General features: G+C 34.9%; 2 protein-coding genes across 2 annotated transcripts; one reads left to right on the top strand and one right to left on the bottom strand.

The window, feature by feature from the left end:
* Positions 1-2564: 2564 nt before the first annotated feature.
* Positions 2565-7838, top strand: EMB1006 (Pentatricopeptide repeat (PPR) superfamily protein). Its single transcript, XM_089828486.1, has 2 exons — positions 2565-3525; positions 6146-7838. The coding sequence occupies exons 1-2, from the start codon at positions 2723-2725 to the stop codon at positions 7437-7439; spliced, it is 2097 nt and encodes a 698-aa protein (XP_089684612.1). The 5' UTR covers positions 2565-2722; the 3' UTR covers positions 7440-7838.
* Positions 7839-15792: 7954 nt separating this feature from the next.
* Positions 15793-17109, bottom strand: LOC149554433 (cyanamide hydratase DDI2-like). The gene has a single exon (XM_089828487.1). The coding sequence runs from the start codon at positions 16994-16996 to the stop codon at positions 16256-16258; it is 741 nt and encodes a 246-aa protein (XP_089684613.1). The 5' UTR covers positions 16997-17109; the 3' UTR covers positions 15793-16255.
* Between the last annotated feature and the right edge of the window lie 3868 nt (positions 17110-20977).

The following is a 20977-nucleotide window of genomic DNA, read 5'->3' on the forward strand; positions in this document are numbered from 1 at the left end:
CTGAAGGATAAATTGCAGATCTAAAGAACGATCATACTGAACTTGCAAATCAGGCCTTTGGGTGTCGGTTTGCAAAAAAAAAATTGCCTCAAAATCGACTTTGGCCTAGGGTAGGCAAATGTATAGTCAATTTTCACCAAATCGACGTCCTAGATGCAATGGCAGGGTCCATTCTGGCTCAAGACACTCCTAATGACTATGATACTCCAGATCTGGGTTGAGGTGCTAAAGCAACAATGGTCTCGAACGGTTAGGTGAAGAGAAATTCTCCACGTTCTGATACCGGGTAAGAATTTTCCTTGGGGCAAAATTCACCCAAGATCAAGGAACTCAAGCACAAGCACAACAATAGATCAGAAAGAGTATGATTAGAATATCGATATGTATTCAATTCAATGTAAAAGTACACTAGGAGTGCCTGTATATAAAGGCCTCTGGAATGCTTCTAGAATGCATAGGAATCAGCAATATGATAAGTCATACAACCAGGTGTGGATTATCCTCCATTAAGTACAAGAGTAAGTGCGATGATGAGACGATAAGCCTACAAAGGTCTAGCATGCAAAATTATGTTGTAGACACCATGTGCTAAATTAGAAGTGTGAATAATTGTGTTGTCTACATGACAACTCAATTAATGGTGCAAACTCTAGTGTTGAATTAGAGTTGTTTACTTCTGTGTTGTCAACATGACAACTCATAAAAGTACACAAACTCCTAAGTGTCTCACCAAATAAATAATTAAATAATGCATAATAATAAAATAATGCATTAACCTAAGTAAACTTAAGTAAAGTGTAAATAGTAAATACGTATTTACACCAACAAGGTGACTATGTAATTCAACCAACATGTTTGAAATTCTTACCCATCTTGGAGAAGTCATTTTATGGTGTCCTTTAGGGTTAAACTTAGTTTTCCAATCAAAAAGTTTGAAATTATATCCTTTAAAATAGGTAGGTTCATCGATGGGCCCTTGGTCTACCAGTGAAGTTGAATGGCTCACAAAGAGCCCACCAAGGATCAAGTCTTGCTGAGTGCAAGGCTTCGACACCATAAGGGATGAGGCTGAGATCATGCCTCAGGTGATTTTGACGGTGTGGATGCCCCTTAGTCATTGGCTCTAAGTTGAAGAGGTTTCAGGCACGCGTGGGCCCATATCAAGTTCCAAAATTTTAAGTGGTGGCCTTTGCTGGTTGGTAGCTCGCAGGCCTCATGCCTTGCTGGGTTGCCTTACATGTTTGAACCCTCCATAAAAAAAAAAAGAAAAAAAAGGTAGGTTCTCCATGTAACAATTATTTTTCAGAATAATATTTTTACAATCTAGAAATTAAAAAACTTCATCAAGGGTAGTGACAATTACTTGATCCTAAAAGTGTTTCCTGGAGCCATTGAACAATGCGTCCCATGGAGGATTTGTAACCACAACATCTCCTAAATAGTCCATTTTTTTTGCAATATTCCCATAGACTTTATGAGAAAATGTTGCTAATGATCATAGTATTTATCCACTCATTTGGAGAGGAGATCTTTCCATGTCTTAAATTGACCACAAAATCCAAGGAAGCTTTAGGGCTTTCACACCTTTCCTTACAAACAACTAGAGAATTGTTAATTTCCTTCTGTATATCAATATTTAAATTATGTTATGGCTTTCTATAGTTTTGAGGAGGTTGCTCTAATAGCCAACAACATAGATCCACAAGATGTGAAGGATTTGTGAAAGATTTAATTTCTACAGGACAACCCAACAAGAATTTGTTTGCACCACTTGCAAATTTTTAGCAACTTGCTGGTTAAAGGGATGATCCATAAGCCATCTGAATCTTTATTATTAATACCATTGCCAACCACTAAGTCCCTAGTTTGTAGGGCATTCTTTTCCTATGATTCTGCACTACTTGCCATCCTTTGCTTCCAACTTGAGTGGTTTTAGTAATAATGCCTTTAGTTCTAGGGTTTGATTGCCTCCATGCCTGCTCACATGCCCTATTTGTAGTTGTAGGCCCAATATTTTGGTTATTCTTTGTTAGAACAAGGGGGCTTAGCAACCCTAGGCCACTTAGAAATTGTAGAAATATTATAAGATGGAACTCTAGTAGGCCTCCTTAGTAGATGGAAACTTCTCTTTCTCAAACCTTTTGTTTTCAACTTGCATTCTATTGGTGCTATTAGCAAAAGGAAGTGGCTTAGCCAAAATGTTATACTTATTTGGAGAGCTTCCATCTGAGCCTCTAGACTTGATTTCAATGCTCAAATTTGCACCATAGGAATTTGTATTCTAGCCAATTTTTAGTAATTAATTTGTATTATGACTATTTTCTAATGTAAAATTTTTTAACAATTAAAATATATTTTTCTTTTGTACACCTTTAAAAATAAATTTATATTATTAAAATAAATATTTTTAAAGTTTTTATTATAAAAATTTCTTTTTAAATTAACATAAATATAAATCTACAATCTTATATCCTTTATTTAGCAATACATATTTTTTAAATTATTATAATTGTTGACTATAAATTTCAAAATCTTCGACATAAAAATGTTAAAAATATTTAGGTAGAACAGTAATGCTTTCCCACATTGTTGAAGGATGAAACTCTTAATTATCTGAACTTACTCTCCTAAATTCTTATCTCGAGAATTTTGTCTTTGATGCTTCGAATTCGAACCCATCTGGTTCATTGCCACAAGTTATCGTCGCCATGACATAAAAGGGATGATGTATCAGATCGCTCATTCTTCTATTCTTTATCCCGTTTCTTTTTCTCCGGCAAATGTTTCCTATAAATGCTCTTCCCCTCTAAAATCACCGATTTTTCACTTCCACGAACTTACAGATTTCTGTCCACATTACCCCCGAGGCCGCAGAATTATTCTAAAAGGGGGACCTGTTTTGCTGAGTGCTCAGCATAATGACATTAAAAGAAAACCCACAATTCCTCTTGCTCATGTTCCTGATACCCACTTCACTGAAACACATGACCACGCTGAAACCAAAACCCAATATACTGAAATCGATGCCTCAATGGCAGACTCCCTGTTTACTCAAACTAATGCCCACTCGGCAGACACTCATCATACACAAACTAATGCTCACCTGACAGACACCCCTGACAGAGGGGTTGTGTATGCTGACGTCGACACAAATGCATGTCCTCATGATCAAGAGCTACTGAGCTCCATCATCAACATAGCCAAGAATCTACCGGTAAACACCACGCTGACTAATTATCTTGATCCTTACAGTGGGAGAATAAGCAACAGGGATTGCAATTTTCTGTTACAGCTTCTTGGTGAAGAGGGTTTGGTTTCACAGGCCGTGCATCTGCTAGAGTGGATGGGTTTCCAGGAGCCATCTATAGTTAGTCCCGAAAGCTATTCTATAGTCTTTCCGCTTCTTGGAAAAGCTGGAATGGGAGAAAATTTGTTGGCATTGTTCGAGAATATGCCAGGTGGAAGAGAATTTCACGGTACTAATGTTTATAATGCAGCGATTTCTGGCCTTGCACGATGCTCCAGGTAAGAATCTGTTTTTAAGTTTATACAACTGTAGAAGTTGTTTTAGTTTTAGGGGAAATTGAATTGCTGCTGCAGATAAACATTTTAGCTTTATTGGGATTTTTTTATATTGCACATGACAGAAAAAGTCATAAGATTTTTTTTGAGATGAGATGACATACCAGTTTAAATAGTCATAAGATTTCACTTACAATAGCCTTTTCGCCAGGGCTGTGGGATTTTTTCTACTTGCTAAGATGATTGTTTCTATGGGCATCATGTTTAAAATCAATTCTTGTAGGTTTGATTGGTTTCTTTCAATCGCGGACTTCTTGCATTTGATTATGACTGCAGAATAGTTAGTTCTGCCTTACCTCCAAGTGAAAAAGTTTTTTTTTGATAGCCTGTCATAAATTTTCTGTTTTCTCAAGGGGTCTCTTGGTGAATTTATTTGCTGGTTTTTCTTTCTCATTGTTGTAAATTGTTTCTTACTTTTGAAATGGCGAAAAAGCTCTTCACGTGCTTCCCTACAGAGACATTTCATGTTTTTAAAGTTGATCGGTGTTTGTGAAATTGCCCTGATGGAGATTATAGGAAATTATTTCAACTAGCAACATAACAGCCCGTTGAGAGTGGCCAGAGCATTTTAGCATAACAATTACTAGCTTCTGATGCAGAGCATCCTACAAATCAACCAATCAGTGGGATACATCGTGATCCCATCAAAATCCATGAGATAAGTTACATTCTTAGAGACATCTTATGAGGCAAAACATAACACTTTTCAACACAAATTTACCAGTAATTCACCATTTACATTGTCTGATTTCCATTCCATAGAATATAATACATAACTTTTGTTTCTGACATTTAATTTCCAAATCCTTTGAAGTAATTATTTAAAATTAGTCTTTCTCAAACATATCCTAATATGAGCCCAATAAAATGAACAAATTACAAGTTATGGTTTCCCTACCAAGACCCATTTTCTCTGTCGTAAACCAGAAGCAAAACTTGTAACCCTGCCTAGGGCATCCAATATCTTTCACAATACAAAACCAAATGATCCCAAAACAATTTACAAATTATACATAGTTTCCAGGCTGTACATGGACGTACATGACCTGGAACCAATACAAAAACTGAAAAACCAATCAAAATAATAACTTAAAATCAGTCCAAAATTATTTCAAATGTAAATGTTTTCTTCCATTATGATTTGGTTTGACCATACATAAGTTTTTATAGGCTCATTGGTGGTTTACAACTTCCCAACCAACTTTTGAACCAACTCTTTAATCCTTTCTGCACTTTTTGCAATATTACAACTTTATAGTTTTGCACTTCCTTGACGACTTTACATTTATTGCCTTTAGGCATTACCATTGATTTCATTACATGGAATATCACATAAAAACATATGGAATTACATTACAATATTTCTTGGGATCATCTCTAATATCTTTATGACTAGGTGCTCCTGCACCAGCTTGTATCTATGCTAGGATCTCTACTGGGTTTTCCTATCCCCAGAAGTCATTTATGAGTATTGTCTGGTATGTCAGATTTTCATTTAAGGTGAACTAAACAGGTAGGAATATTAGCATCAATCCAAATGGAAATGTTATGGCTAGCTTTTTAGTCATTTAGCTGAGAATCTTCCTTTGTCACTCCTCTTACAAGATTCTAGTTTTTATGCCCTACTATTTATCCTTTCCAGCGGGGAAATATTTATAGACCCATGCATTAGACCATTAATTAAGTATAAATGTACTCATCCAAACCACCCTGGATAATATGCAAGTAAAGCTTTTGATTGCAAAAACAAAGCTACAGCCAAACATAGATCATTAGTCGACTTTATGTCTGAAACTTTGTCCATTATTGAGTAAAGTCTATATCTGTCATAAGGCAAGTGAAATTTGCTAATGAAAACTTAAGCACATTTCTTGACTGTTACAAAAGTCAATTTGCATCTTAATCTTCTAGTAGACAAATATAGTGCCAACATTTGTGCATAGCTTGCTGAAGGATGTGAGCATATAAATATCATCAAAACAGAGCATGGCCCTGGAATTGAGAGTGTGAAGCAAAAATTTGGATGGCAGATGGTTTTTGATATCTCCATCCCAGAAACTAAACAGTACAATACAGTTGCAAGCTTGATTTTGATTCTGTTAGACATTGTAGCTAGATAGTTTCATGCTAACTATACAGGACTAATTAACTTACTGGCAGACAGTCCATGGGAGATAGCATATGGAATGATGCAATTCATGATTTGCTTGCTTGCTTTGGACTTTTTCTTACTCCAAAGTTGTAGGATGTTGAATTTTCTCATAATTAACTGGAATAATGAATTCGCAATGTAATCAACAATTCAATGACTTACTTCACTCCAAATTATCTATAAGATTTTATAGAATAGAACTTTGTCTGACCTATTATATGTTCCAATATCCTTCTTGTTAACAAGTGGAGAAGGCTAATCAAACAAAATACTAAAAACTGTTCCAAATATTTTATGCACAAATAATAGATTTGCTTGCAACTTATACAAATATTTGCTTTTAATATCCATATAATAGCATTGTAGTTGGGGTCCAGTTAAGGGGTGATTAACACAGTTCTTTGTTTGCAGATATGATGATGCATGGAAAGTCTTTGAAGAAATGGATGGCAGGAATATTGGCCCAGATACCAAAACCTATTCCTCTCTTATAACCATAATGAGAGAGAATGGTCAAAGTGCTAAAGAAGTGTGGCAGTTTTTTGAAAGAATTTTCAAAAATGGTGTGAATGTAAGCTCTGAGATATTTGGTTCTCTTATCAAATGTTTTTGTGGCGAGCACCTTATGAGAGAAGCTCTGATTGTGCTATCTGAGATGGAAAAACATGGTTTTGAGCCTAGCGTTGATATTTATGATACCTTAATTGATGCCTATGCTAAAACAAATCAACTAGAAGAAGCTGAAGGGTTGTTTCTTGAAATGAAGGACAGACATTTACAACCAACTGTTAGTTCTTATAATATTCTAATTGATGCGTACAGAAAAAAAGGACGATATGGGGTTGTGGAAGAGCTTATTCAGGAGATGGAGCATTTGGGCTTGAAGCCTAATGTTTGGACATTCACTTCTCTGATAAGTTCATATGGTAGACAGAAGAAAATGAGTGACAAAGCTGCAGATGCTTTCTTGAGAATGAGAAAGCAAGGTATATTTCCCACTTCTCATTCATTTACTGCTCTCATTCATGCCTATTGTACAAGTGGTTTGTACGAGAAAGCTTATGTTACATTTGAGGACATGATTAGAGAAGGACACAAACCCTCTTTAGAAACCTACACAGTATTACTGGATGGTTACAGGCGTGCAGGAGTTACTCAAAAGTTAACAGAGATATGGAAAATGATGATGGAAGATGGCATTGAAGGGACAAGAGTAATATTTAATATCCTTGTTGATGGGTTTGCTAAGAAAGGCCATTGCCATGAAGCTAGGAATGTGATATGTGAATTTGGAAAGAAAGGTCTAAAGCCCAATGTGATGACTTATAACATGCTTATCAATGCATATGCACGTGCTGGGTGGCACACAAAGTGCCCTCATGTTTTGAATGAGATGGTAGCCGCTGGCTTGAAACCAGATGCCTATACATACTCAACTCTCATTTATGCTTATTTCCGAGTCAATGATTTTAAGAGAGCCTCTTACTATCACAAGGAAATGATAAAAACCAATCAAATCTCCAATTCAGCCTCTTATAAAAAGATGAAGGCACTTCTAAATGCGCAAAAAACAATAAAAAGTAAAAGGGACAAGACAGCAGCTTTGGCTCAGATTCGGAAGCAGCTGGGTCTTCCAAGCAGGAATAAGAATACAAAAGAATTTTGGAAAAGTAAAAATAGGTCCACGAATAGAGTCCCAGACTAAACTATGATTTAGAGAGAATACTATGAGCTCATAAACTTTCGTCCTGCCATTATTCTCATGCATTACTGATGGTTTTTTTCCCTTAGTCCATCCAATATCAGTTTCCTTCGTGACACTTTAGTTAATGCAAGTCTACATTGCTGCTATGGCCAAACTCTTAAGGGTATTTAAATTATAGAGTATAAATTATCTCCATCAAATTACAGCTATATGAAGTTTGACCAACTAAGACAGACTGATTGAGTTATCTCTGATTCTCTGGACACATATATGTTGCATTTCTATGCTTATTTTGGCAGGGTAGCAGTTCTTATATATGATTCATGACTTGAAATCTCCAAAATGTATTTTTAACAAAATGTAATAATATAATTCTCAAGCCAAGTGTTGATTCTGTTCCATGTGCTTTAACTTTTATGTTGGCAAAAAACATTGGAATTGGAAACCTAATATTTACAGTGATGATACAAGTACAACACATTTATTACTCTGCTTTCCATTGACTGATTTTGTGATGTTCTATTTCATTCAGGATGCATTTTGCTCCGGAGTTTGTATATTTTCCATTTGTTTTCAGTAAGGATAGCATTCTACACTTAATCTAGATTAATCATTTGATCGGGTTTGTGTTCACAAGCTACATGTATGATTGCCTTCCTATGATCGTTCTAGTGAGATTTTTCCAATATGTGCTGTATTTTTCTTTATCTTAATAATTTTTATTTGAGATGTACATTCTGACCATTGTATAGTGATTAACTCACATTCTTTTTATGCGATATAGAGCTAAGCTTGTCATACTTGCATACAAGAAAGGGCTGTGATATATTTCTCCGTGAGGTTCTAATGAGGAAATTGTGGCCTATCAGAGTGAAGGGAACTGCATTCTGTTTCATATAATGCTTTGACATTCAATTTGAGATCTAAAGGGTTAATACCATTTGGGAGGGGAGTTAAACAGGGTTGTCTAGTGTCCCCAATTCTTTTCAGCATCTTCTTACTGAAATCATGAAGGATCTTCAAAATTCATGGCTTAGTTCAACTACTCATTTCACATCCTTTTGCTATTGATGTTTTCATAATTTTGGAATTTACGTTGAAGCTGTGAAGGCAACTGCGAAGTGAGTACACCTGTTTCCATATTAATGAGACATGAAGTGTGACCTCGATAAATGTCAGACACTCATTTTCTTGAATGGGGAGAAACGTAAAAGACATAACCTCATGATTGGAAATAATTAGGTCAGATCCGTATGAGAACAGGTCTGAAATGTGTTTACATTATTTAATGTTGTGGTGTGAAGTGGTTGTATCAGCAGATCTGTATCATCGAATTTTTGTCATTAACCAGTGGGAGTGTGCCTATCTGAGCATTCCAGGCCTGTATTTATGTTTTGTAGCTGGCTTTTACACACCAGAGTTACATTTATTGGGTATATCAGATTATGTATATTTAATTTGCCTAAATATGAATACAGTATCTTTTAACAGATTTAAGATTCTGATTCTCAAGAACATCGTAATAGCTAGTGAAATACAATATCAAATGAGGGTAAGGAAAACCATTAAATTCAAAAAAAATTGGACCATGAATGATGCAGGAATTTGTGAATTGGGTCAGATGGGATGGGACTGCATTAATCTACAATATTTTTTATAAGGTAAAATGACAGAATTTAGGAGTGGTGTTGCTGAATGCATCCTACAATAGAGTTGAGCATGTAGAATTGTATGTGTTGTCATCTCTCTATAATTTTGTTTTCACTTTTGTACACATGATATAATGAATCTGCTATGGATTATGTTTAATCCTCTTAAGGTTTCTTGTTTATTGAAATCTGGCAAGAAGCATTTAAACGTATAATTTTTCACTGTGAATGATGTACTTTTATAATTTTATATGTGAGGAACTCCTAGAACATGCATTCTTTGCAGTTACCTTTCTCAAACTTGGTTTTTTTGATGCAAATTATGATCTGTGTATTGTAGCTTGGACTTCTTTGCCCACAGAATCTTGTGAGATATGTGGCAAACTCTATTATTGATTCTGTAAGATACGTAGCTACCTCTATTATTTGTTTTTTATGATTATTTTTATAAATATTTGTTAAACTGATGTTAATATACAAGTATCACCAACCATATAGACATTTCTATGTTATTTAGGTAAGAGACTAGTGTCGCACGGGACATCCAGATTCACATGTTGTCATTAACCTAGTAAATCACAATATTAATAAAGTTAAAAACTTCATTTCTGCACTATGGTTTTCATTTGTACATTGTTTTTCTCATTTGATCACATTTCTTTTAAATAATCTTTTATTTTATAACAAGCACTTAGAATCAGTGAGAATTTTCTAAATACAGGTCTGCCTGTGTCTGCTTGAGGGTTGTGCAAGTATCTTTTGGTTGTCCATTAAATAATTTGACTGTAGCTGTACTTCACCATCACTAAGGTATTTGCCAAAATATGGGGAGAGAGAATGACTGACAATCATAGCTACAAAAGAGATCATACACAATGAGATTGATCTCAACTTTTTCTGCATTTGCCTTATCTATAATAAGTCTCGTTATTCCAGGCAAGAGCCTACACCACAACGATAACTTGTGAACTTCTCATATGGGAGGTCTTGGGTTCGTGTCTACTTGAGCTTAACACATAATAATAATTAAACAAGGCTTCAGCCCATTGTCTAGCCAAAAACAAGAGTCTCGTTATTCCGTAAGAAATCATTTAAATAGTGATCATTCCAATTATTGTTTTGAAAGAAATTATAGCTTTTCAACTGCATGCTATAATCTCCTGTAAATGCTACTATCAAATTACATTGATAGATTAATGTGTAGAACTCACAGATCTGGAAATGAGAAAATATGCTTTATAAACTTGCTTTAGTTGGAAAATGGGAGTTCATTAGGCATCATTATTTTAACATGCCTTTCTTCTTCTGTCATCAAAGTGTCTACACTTTTAAACTACTGGGGCAATCTTATTTCTTTGATAGAAAGCTGATATTAACCGTGCTTGTTCATATATTTTTTCTGACATAAAGACTATGACAATAGCAATGACATCCTGTGACTGATATATTGCAATAGATACAAACAAGATTGCATCCAGTGGCTGCAAAATAGAAATACCTTTTCATTGAGACATTTTCAGATCCTCGCAAGAATCATTAAGGAGGCTGCCACTTGCAGGAAACTAGATTTCTCATGGGTCGAGACATCTTCTTGCTTGCAGAAGAGTGCCCACCTGGTCTGAGGGCGCACCTTTTAGAATTTGATGTCCGTGGTCATTTTTTGGTGCAAAACTGGTGGAAACTTTCTTAGCCATCAATTAGGACCTGCTTTAAAGAGTGTTATTGGATGGAATGAAATTGAGCTTTGGCAGTTATTCTAAGCAGGAGCAATTAGTCTATAAAATACTTAATACATTTGTGTGCTTCTGAATTAAGCATTTGTAATTTTTGACAATCCATCAATAACTATAAGAATTTTAATTCATGGATTGCTGATTTTGTTGATGTCCATTTCCCATGTAGAGTGGGAGTGAGATGCTCCTGGGTATGTAGAATGAGGAACTGGTTTCCTGGCATGTACTATCGATGCAAGAATAGCGGTTCTATTAAAGCAGAAGCATGGTGGAAATAGGAGAGCAAATTTTCTTCTTCAGTGGGTTGCATATTCCACAATAAAATAAGCTGCAAGTAACTGGCAAGTACATCAAACATGTTGGAAATTTGTTGTGACAAGCCCTCCAGTCAACACCTACCTGTTAGAGACTGTTGTGAAGATCTTGGGATATATATATCCCTCTTACCTCTCTGCTGCAGCAGCAGTAGATAATATATATATCCCTCTTACCCCTCTGCTGCAGCAGCAGTAGATAATGTTTTTGCAAGCGCAGTAAGTGCAGGTTGGTAAATTTGAAATTTGAATGTGAAAGTGAATTTCGACAGTAAAAGACAAATTGAAGTGTTGGATGCAGTTGACAGATAGAATGTTTTTATTGTTAGTGAAAACTGAAAAGAGCAGTTCTGAGCACAGAAGAAAATGTTCAGCAGCAAGAGAGGATATAAAAGAGTTCAATGAAGCTGGAGGGAGCTCCATACAAATAGAAGAACAAGGAGTTCAGAGCAGCTCCAGATTGGTAGCGATTGGTTGCAGCTCTAGATTGCTGTGGAAATAGCATTTGTAATCTTCTTGTAAGCTGAATTTGAAATTATTTTGTAAGTGTCATTTTATGATTAATAGAAGACAAATTTTGTTTGTCTCCTGTCATCTTTGTAATTGAATTTTGTTTTTGTGTGTATTGCCAACTGATTGGCAAACAGAGCAGCGATTTCTGTGGATTATTTAGATGTTAATCCATCAGAAGGGCCGAAATATATGAACCAGTCTTTGCAGAAACATTTACTGGTTGCTAAATTTCACAGTGGCATGTCTTGTTTAATTGTTGTGTCAGAATTGGCTTGCTGGATCTGATTGTTGGTGAATTGGTTTCTTCTTTACCATGTTCAAGCTTTCATGAAGGTTTTAGGGGAGAGCTGTAGACAATTCCAAAAGGTTTTTCATGTAGAATGCATGATTTGTGAGAATAGTTTGGATTGACTTCTTTTCCTTCAAATTAAGCTTTTACGAGCTTCTTGGTTAGCAGGTTGCTTTTGATAATAGTTTGGGATGGTAAAAATTGAGGTCTTGTATGTAAGTAGGTTTTGGCCTAATTTGCAAATATAAATTCATGTAAAAATAGTTGTTTTATAGTTTTACAGTTATTAATCATAACTGTTGCCCAACAAGCCTTTGTTTAATGCATTAGAATGCACCAGTCTCATGTTTTAATGCATTTCAAAGCACCAGTCTTATGTTTTTATGCAGCTAGCATGTTCACAAGGCTATTAATAATTACAAAGAAACAATAATTTGGAATCTTTCCCTGTTATCATCACCTCTGATGAACTATGTTGTAAATATAATTAGTAATATCATATATGACCACTGTTTTCCCATTGGTTTTGCTTTATTTGTCTCCATCTTACTTTCCTCTTTTGGAGTTGCACCTTATTAAGATGAAATGAAGGTTTTTGCTATTTTGCATGGGTTGTGCTTACATCTTAGTTTGAATGCTTTGGAACAAGGTGGATGCTTATGTGGTGCATGCTTGCATTTAGGTAGGCCTTGTTTCCTATGGTATTCAGTCTTGGTTGAAGCAAGTTTCACTATTGTGGAATAAAATATAATTTATCGTTTTGTTTTCTATGGGATTTTGGATTCCATCTCAGGAAGCTATGAGTGCATATCTTTGTAGATTCCATCTCACACCCATGGCTCCTATGGGGGTAGTCATCCTATCTCCCTAACACAAGGTACCACAAGAGGTAGTGGATTTAGAGGGGAGACGCTTCACCAGTACGACAGATAGAGGCTAGTATACCTGTAACCAAATAGTTGGAGGAGACCGCACTAATGGCGCAGTTGATGGTGACACTTGAGCTAGGCCTATCGGAGCCTTTGATGGGTCTTGGTGATGTTGAGTAGAGCATTGAGTAGACGATGACATGAGCTAGGTGCATAGCGACCCCCGCGCGATCATAAGGAGAGGTGGTGGCTGAGGAGTAGGTGAAGGCCTTGTTGGAGTTTGTCAAGATGGGCTTTGTAAGAAATGAATCCACACCTGACCCTACCCCTACCCCATACTATTTATCAAGGAAAGGGGCAAACAAGAATTTCATTGATGTTTTGAGTCCAAGGGGTGGCTAGCCACAAGGACTCTTGAGATGATGGAGAGTTGGGGCCTTACAAAGGGTTGGGGAGATTCCTAGAGTACAAAGAGTCGATTTTAGGTTCTACACTAGAAGGTGGAGCATGTATTCAAAGAGGGTTACTATGATTTGTGTCAGACCCAACACGTAGCATATGGGGCTAAGGCTCAACGATTAGCAACAGTCGCAACCAAGGTGGAGTTGGCATCTTGCCTTTAGTTGATGGGGGAGCAACATAGCTAGGAGTTGGCTTAGAAGAGGGATGTATGGGCAGTTGAGAGGGAGACCCTACTGATAGAGAAAACAACCATCACATCTTGGTTGCAGAAGGAGATGACAGAGAGGGCTATGCTTGAGGGTCACCTTGCTAGTGCTTTGGAAGCCACTTAAACAACAAGAAGGTTCTTGAGGCTCCTTTTATGGTCAAGACAACCATGGAACAATAAATGTTGAATGAGAGGGACTTGAAGCTAAGGATGGATAAGGTGTATGAGTTGAGAGCTCATTTGGTAGCACCTACACCACAAGCAACTCCCTCTTTATTATGGATGCTTTCTCAACACCCTCAATCATGATTTTTTTGTGGTCTTGTATAGTGTCTCATTTTTTTTGTGTCATTAGGAGATGACTTATCTTTTTTGTTGGGGGGATGGGGGGAATGACATTGTTAGTAAAACAATTGTTAACATATGATTAATGTGTCCTAAGGGATAGGCAATTGGGTGGTTGGTTGGTCCTGAAGGTTCATCACAACCCTTCAACACTTTATATTCTTATGTACTTGCATCCAAGCATCATCATTATGAATGGAGGAGTAATGTTGTCATTGTGAGTCTGAATACATGAATGTAAACATTTGTTGAGAATAATAAAGAAGTCAGTGAGATCTCTAATACAAAGTGTTACATTATATTACTTTTTGGCTATCTATTCTATACGTGTCAAACTTGTTAACCAAAGTGATAAACAAGGAAGACTTGAGATCAGTCCAACGAGCTCCATGAATAGAAGAGATGTCAAAGAATTTTCTATTTATGAGAAAAATCCTTTAGTATATATCCATCTAGAGTTTATGATCAATCTCTACTCAAAAGCATAACATAGGCATGCATTAGAACCATTCAAGAAACTCAATATCTATCAATTGTTGCACTTGGAATTCAGAACTAGTTACATGTGATTATGATTAAAGTTTTCCTACAATGTTACATTGATTTTATCAAGTTAAACTACTCTATTGTGGAATTTGTTTGGAGCAAGTTCAAAACCTTTGGTACATTAAATAAGAAATAATGTTTCCCATTTTTTCAAGTTTGCTAAATAATTCTATCGATCCTTTCAATATGTCTAATTTTTTAGAGAAATAAAAGATCTTTCCCATTTTTCTTATTAGTTGTCATGTTTTTAAGGTCTTCATTTACTCATCTTCCTTGCTAGAAGAAGTCTCAAGGATTATTTATTTTTGTCATAGTAGTATTGCTAACTGATACAAGGAAATGTTTCTTTGATTCTATTAAGTATTCCACTTTGTTATGTGTCATATTGGATCAATTGATGAATAAGTCAGTGTTTTAGGTCCTTTTGGTGGTTTTAGATCACCGTTGTATTTAGGATCAGGTAGAGTAGAAACTACATATGATGATGTAAAAGTAGTGAATGGTTATTTTCTCTTGATTTTAAGTGCATAATTGTTTGTTTGATATCTTCACCATTGTCCTCAAGCTCTGTCACTTTCAACTAAATACTCTTATTTTTAAAGTACTGTCACAAGTATGTATTCTTATCATTCGTTGACTCAAGGTTCTCTTCATTCACAATAATTTTTGAGCTGTCCATCACTTTGTAGATGTCAAATTCCATGATAAACTTAAGAAAAATTGTCTCTCCATGTTGGCCCATTGAGTGAACCAACACCAATTAGGAAGAGTTATATTAGGTAGGTTTTAAAATTTTAATTGGAAAAATGACATTTCAATTATATGGTTTAGTGTTCCATTTATTATTACTATTTGAAAGTTAGAAGCTCTTAAACTGGTTGGCATTCTTCTTTAGAATTGTATGGTGTAAATTAGAAAGTTGTAAAGTTAAAAGCTCTTAAACTGGTTGGCATTCTTCTTTAGAATTCTTTGTTGTAAATTAGAAAGTTGTTTTGCCAAATAGAAAAATAAAAACATAGAATGTTAATGCATCAAGCACATATAAACTCTTAAATCTCCTAATCCTAACAATGGAGTAGTAAATTAATGTATCCACTTAAAATGGAAAACAAATGAAGTAATCTATTATGCATCAAGATCCCTTCTTTCTCTTGCTCTATCTTCTTCTTGGAGGATTTTTAATTATGTTGTTCTCAGATTTTTTTTTTGAGCCTAAAGCACAAGAATTGAAAAATAAGTAAGACGTAAAGATTGTGATCATTAATGTGAGAATGATGAATGATATATATAGAAGGTCGAATTATCAATCAATGGGTAAGGTTTAGGGTACAAGATTTGATGAGAGATTTTATGTAGTCATTAGATTCTAAAACTTATCAAGGAAGGCCTTAGAGAAATTTTTGCTACATGGCGAAAGTATGTACATTTTATTTACACCGAAACCAAAAATTTAGAATTTTATTTTTTAAATAATTGATCAATTACATAATCCTTAAATTTAAAGAGCTAGAACACAATATAAAATATCCATAGGACCACTCACATCTACACATTTGTTAAAAACCTCAACACCCACAACTCTATTTTAAAGGAAGCCCACCTCTATGGGAGGTCAAACCTTATCCCATGGTGTTTTATATATATTGGTTGAACCGATTGTTTCAAAAAATTTGCAACAGATTAGTTGAACCGACTTTTTCATGTTTTATATATATATATATATATAACAAACTCACAATTTAATTGCCAATAATAATAAAACATTTAAAAACTTTGACCTCCCTAATTTAACAAGACACAAACCCACAAATACAAAATAAAAATTTCAAATCCAACTTTCCCCGAATATCTTATATCCCATCCGCGAGGATTGACCAGAATCCAGCATTTACCCGTCATATTTTGCGAACACTGGATTTCTTCTAAAATTATCTAGACCGCCACTCTGCACTACCTTAGCGCCGCTACAAAACCTCTTCACCTTCACCTCTTCCTCCACTAAGTCAGCGAACACATTACCGAACGCAACTCTTGGAAACTTGCTCACCACGTCATCAAGAGTGTCCACGTGTACAAGAGGCGCAAACGCCCCGTAGACATCCAGATGAGTCCCTAAGATGAGCAAAACACCCTCGGGCGAATGCCCACACGTGGCACCTCCATCCACGTGGATCCGATCTTTGTGCCGGAAGATGGCCTCGGCCACCGTGTCACTCACACGTGGCGTCGCACCCTCCTTCAACAGAAACTCCCGGGCCAAAACGCCACCGTGGAACTCGAACGACATCGGAGTCAGCGCAAACGCATCAGACGTCAGCCCGACGTCGTGCAACATAGATGCCAGGTAGGCAGTGTGGGGATCCCAGTCAAAATGGGGGAAATGCTGGGAAGCAATAGCCGTGCCAAAATAGTAGGAGCGCATGCTGTGCTTGAAAACCTCCAAATTTAGGGCAGATTTGGCATAGGCCGTGGCCTTTTCCGCTAAATCGGTTTGGGGAAGAGGAAGAGAAGCGAGGGATATGGGCTTGGGAATGAGTTTTCCTTGTGAAGCATTTAGCAGAGCCTCATTCACCTGCTTCTCCAGGCTGTGCAGGTCGTCCAGCTCCTTCAGCACAGAGAACGACGCCATTGAAGAAGGAAGAGCGAAGCAGCCGTTCTTCTGGTTCAATTTGTTCTGTTTTCTTAGGGTTTTATAGCATTTTAGGGCCTTATTATTAACTGTTTAATGATTCTCTTCGATATATTTTTGCTATTTTTTTCAGTCAACGATGGAGGGTTTGCGAAATTTTTTTAAAAACTGTCTGGTTTACAGGAGCAGGTAGCATACTCTGTATCTAGCCACTAGAGTGGACATCGTATTTATTTATTAATTTAAAAATAAAATGAGATTTTTTAAAATGTAAAGATAAGGATAAGAATCAATATAAGTATATAATGTAATAGATACATTTAAAAAAAAATACCAATGGGGACCAGTCATTAATAGATACATTTGTAACTACTATATTAATTTATTAATAGAAAGGGACTATTTATTAAAAAAGAGAGAGAGATAAGAACATATGTAATATAATACCCTATAATTCAATTCGGATTTAAATAAGATTATAATTAAAGTTTTGGTTACATTTATAATTAAAGTCATAATAATGATTTGATTAGGGGTCATTAAGACTTATGATTATAGTTAGAGTTTAATTACTACGAGACTTGTGTTTAAATTAGGGTACTAAAGGTTAGCCTTAGGATTTCATTACTATTACAATTTGGGCTTCCACCCTAGTCCATATGACCACCTCAAGCAACTTACGTCTTGGGTTAATTATTAAAAGGTACATCCTCCTCAAGAGTTTCCTCTTGTTTTAGTTCTTCAACTTAGTATGCTCTCTTTCACTCCACTTCCTATCATATCATGCTAGACATAGTTGGTATGGCCAATTACCATCTTGATTTGCATGCGTACCATCCCCTTTTTTGACCTCACTATCATTTCACCTAAGTTCTATGTCATTACTATGATTAAACATGGGCCTAATGTTTCTTCTACCATATCCACTTCTATCCCTAGTGTTGCCCCTTATTCCATTGTCTATGGAACACCCAAATGGTTATTGCAATTAATAATTAATTAAAAATTAGAATACTCATTATTGTATTTCAATTTTAATTAATTATCAGTTGCAATAAATGGTACTATTTGGTTGTTGCATAGACTTTGCCTCCTCTTACTTCCACTTTTATAGTTTTCTTCCTAATTTCATTATCATTGTTTTTAGTGTATTATCTTACAAAATATAAACCACATTTAAAAAAATAAAAGTACCAGATTTAAATTTAAAATATGTATATTGGAAGCCAAACTACCCATTTATACCATCTTATAATTTTATAAATAAAATAAAATAGAAAGACTCTCTTTAAAACTATGGTCATTAGCATTATTTGTGCTGTTTTTTTCTTCTTCTAAATTTTGACATTAAGAACACATGATATACATTGTTTTGGAACAAAATTAAGAATAAACATTTGAAGACAAATTTTGAAAAAAATCAACAAGGAGAATTAATTAAAAAAAGATGAAGAGTTGGGAAAGAGCTTTCCAAATCTTTCTACAAAAAAATTGGAGTTAACAAAGATTGAGTGTTTTGTGAAAAGTGTGAAATCACTGCCAACTCTAGAAGTTTTGATGATCTAAACAACTATTTTAGAGCTAAAAAGTTTGATGATCTACTAACAGAGGTCCAAAGGTCTTTCATCCCTAGTTCATTATCATTATCTCTATTGCATTATCTTACAAAATACAAAACACAATCTGTTTTAAAATATTATGCTTTAATTCAAAGTGTATATTTTAGAAATTGAATTATCCATTTATAACATATTATATTTTATAAAAAAATAAAATAAAAAGGCTATAAAAGAAAACTATAACATCAAAGCATTATTTTTGTTTTAGAAAACTATAGCATCAGAGCATTATTTGTGTTTTAAGGAAAAAATAAAATTGCTATTTTTTTCCTATTAAATATCATAGGATCAAAAAGAGACATCAGTTTATGCACGAATATAGTAGGTAGCACTAGAGACTCCATCAGTACATGATATGCAAATGAATACCAACAGTGACCATATCAAAATGATGTAGCTTTGTTCAAGGAATCAAAAAAAAATCTAAACTGAACTATCTATCATCTAAATTTCTTTTTATTCCTCCTTGGAATCATAGTCAACTAGATAGTCTTCTGGATCAAAGCCTTGAGCTTGGCCTTCTTCAGATCCATATTGGTTGCTGATGTTATCTTCAAACCCCTATTGATTGTTGTTGCTACTATGTTCAATGTTGTAGGAAGTACTAGGGCCACTGCTAAAAGTATGACTAGTAGGTGGTAGGGGTTGCTTGATACCCCCTATGGATGTACATGCTTCTCCTTGGTGCACTAGTTGTATAAAATTCATTGTAAGGTTGAACCAAATTAGAATGGAAGGAATTACCAACATTTGGAACAAATTTAGAGTGATTTTAACTTGTTATTTTGATTGGCTTTCTAGTTCTCTTGTTGTTTTCAGGCCTTGTACATCCATGTACAACTTGAAAATAACATATTATTTATATGGTAGAGTAGGAAAATGAACAATCCTTCCATTTCTTTTGGTTTGAGTTTATTTCATGCAAATTTGAGAAATTTATGAGCATTCTATGGATGAGAAATTTCTTTTGTCAGATTTTCAAATTACAGTCATATTGAAGCAACGTGTATGACTATTAATTGTTGTTTCAAGGGATGAAACTTATATTTATGAAAAGAGGATTGAATCATCTTTATAATGAAATTTATTTGGTACATTTTTCTCAAGTTCTGTATAAGTTATGACTATTTTAGTGAAAATTGGTTTTTAACCATCTTCAATAGAGTCATAGAAAATGGGTCTCGGTGTAGAGACTATAATTTTAGATTCTACTGTTGGATGTTTCTGAGTTTTGGCTATGTTGTTTTAAACCTAATTGCACCTAATGTAGATGGTTTGATTGAAGAAATATGATGTGGTTAAAAAGTTTTGAATCTCTATATGTAGGGCTATCTCGAATGGAAAAATTGAAGTTTGTGTTTTCAAGTTTGATTTGTTATTTGATAATGGTGATTTGATGGATGATTGAATTGGGAAATATGTATTGGTGCCTCTATAATATAGAATAAATTATATTTATGATGGAACTCCATGAATTATTTGAAGGTTCTTGAAGGGTTATATTAATACTTGCATCACTTCTCCACCGAGCCCATTCGGTCAAGCCTCCAACCAAGAAATACCATAGAGATGGTCAAGCACGTCTCATCTTCCATTGAGAATAATAAAATCTTCAAGAACCTTAGACGCCCCTATATCACTTAGGGTTAGGCTTTTCATTTCAGAACTTTTTAGCATCTTGTAGTAGTATTAAGTTGCGAGGGATTGTTTATTGTAATAAATTTTATTTGGTACATAATTTTTGGACTCTTTATTTGGTGGATGTAGCCCAAGTTATGGTGAACCAAGCTAAATGCTCCATGTCTTCTTGCCTATTTTTCATTTTTATTTTTATTCCTCTCTTTTTATTGATCGAAACTATATTTAATTGTTAGATTTGTATTTTGACCCTAACATGGTAGTCATTTATTAATGAACCTCATTTATTAAATACTAATAGTTATTGTACATTCTATCGATCTTTTTTCTATCATTTTTCTACCTAAGTTGTATGTGCTTTGAGCAATGTTAAGTCACTTAAGTATACTTTTTATACCCCCACTTTTCTTATTTACAGATTTCAAGATATGCATGAAATTGAATTACAATATTTGTATTGTTTCTCATCATCAATATTATTTAATGCTTTCTTGAACTCTCCTATAAATAGAAAATAAATATAAAAAGAATTGATTATTCACCCTATTATTTCTAGGTCCCTCTCCTTCCTTCGTAAAAGTGCACTAGTAGCTTAAACACAATCATGTCATTTTGTTCTAATATGCAATTAAAAATATGAGGAGAAAGTCATCACAATAATAGATACAATAGACAAAATTGGAAAGAATAACAAGGAGGGTTTCTCAATAGGAAATACCTCAAA

Source organism: Cupressus sempervirens, chromosome 5 (assembly GCF_028749045.1).
Source record: "Cupressus sempervirens isolate cs-2001-9-10 chromosome 5, ASM2874904v1, whole genome shotgun sequence".
Lineage (NCBI taxonomy): Eukaryota > Viridiplantae > Streptophyta > Pinopsida > Cupressales > Cupressaceae > Cupressus > Cupressus sempervirens.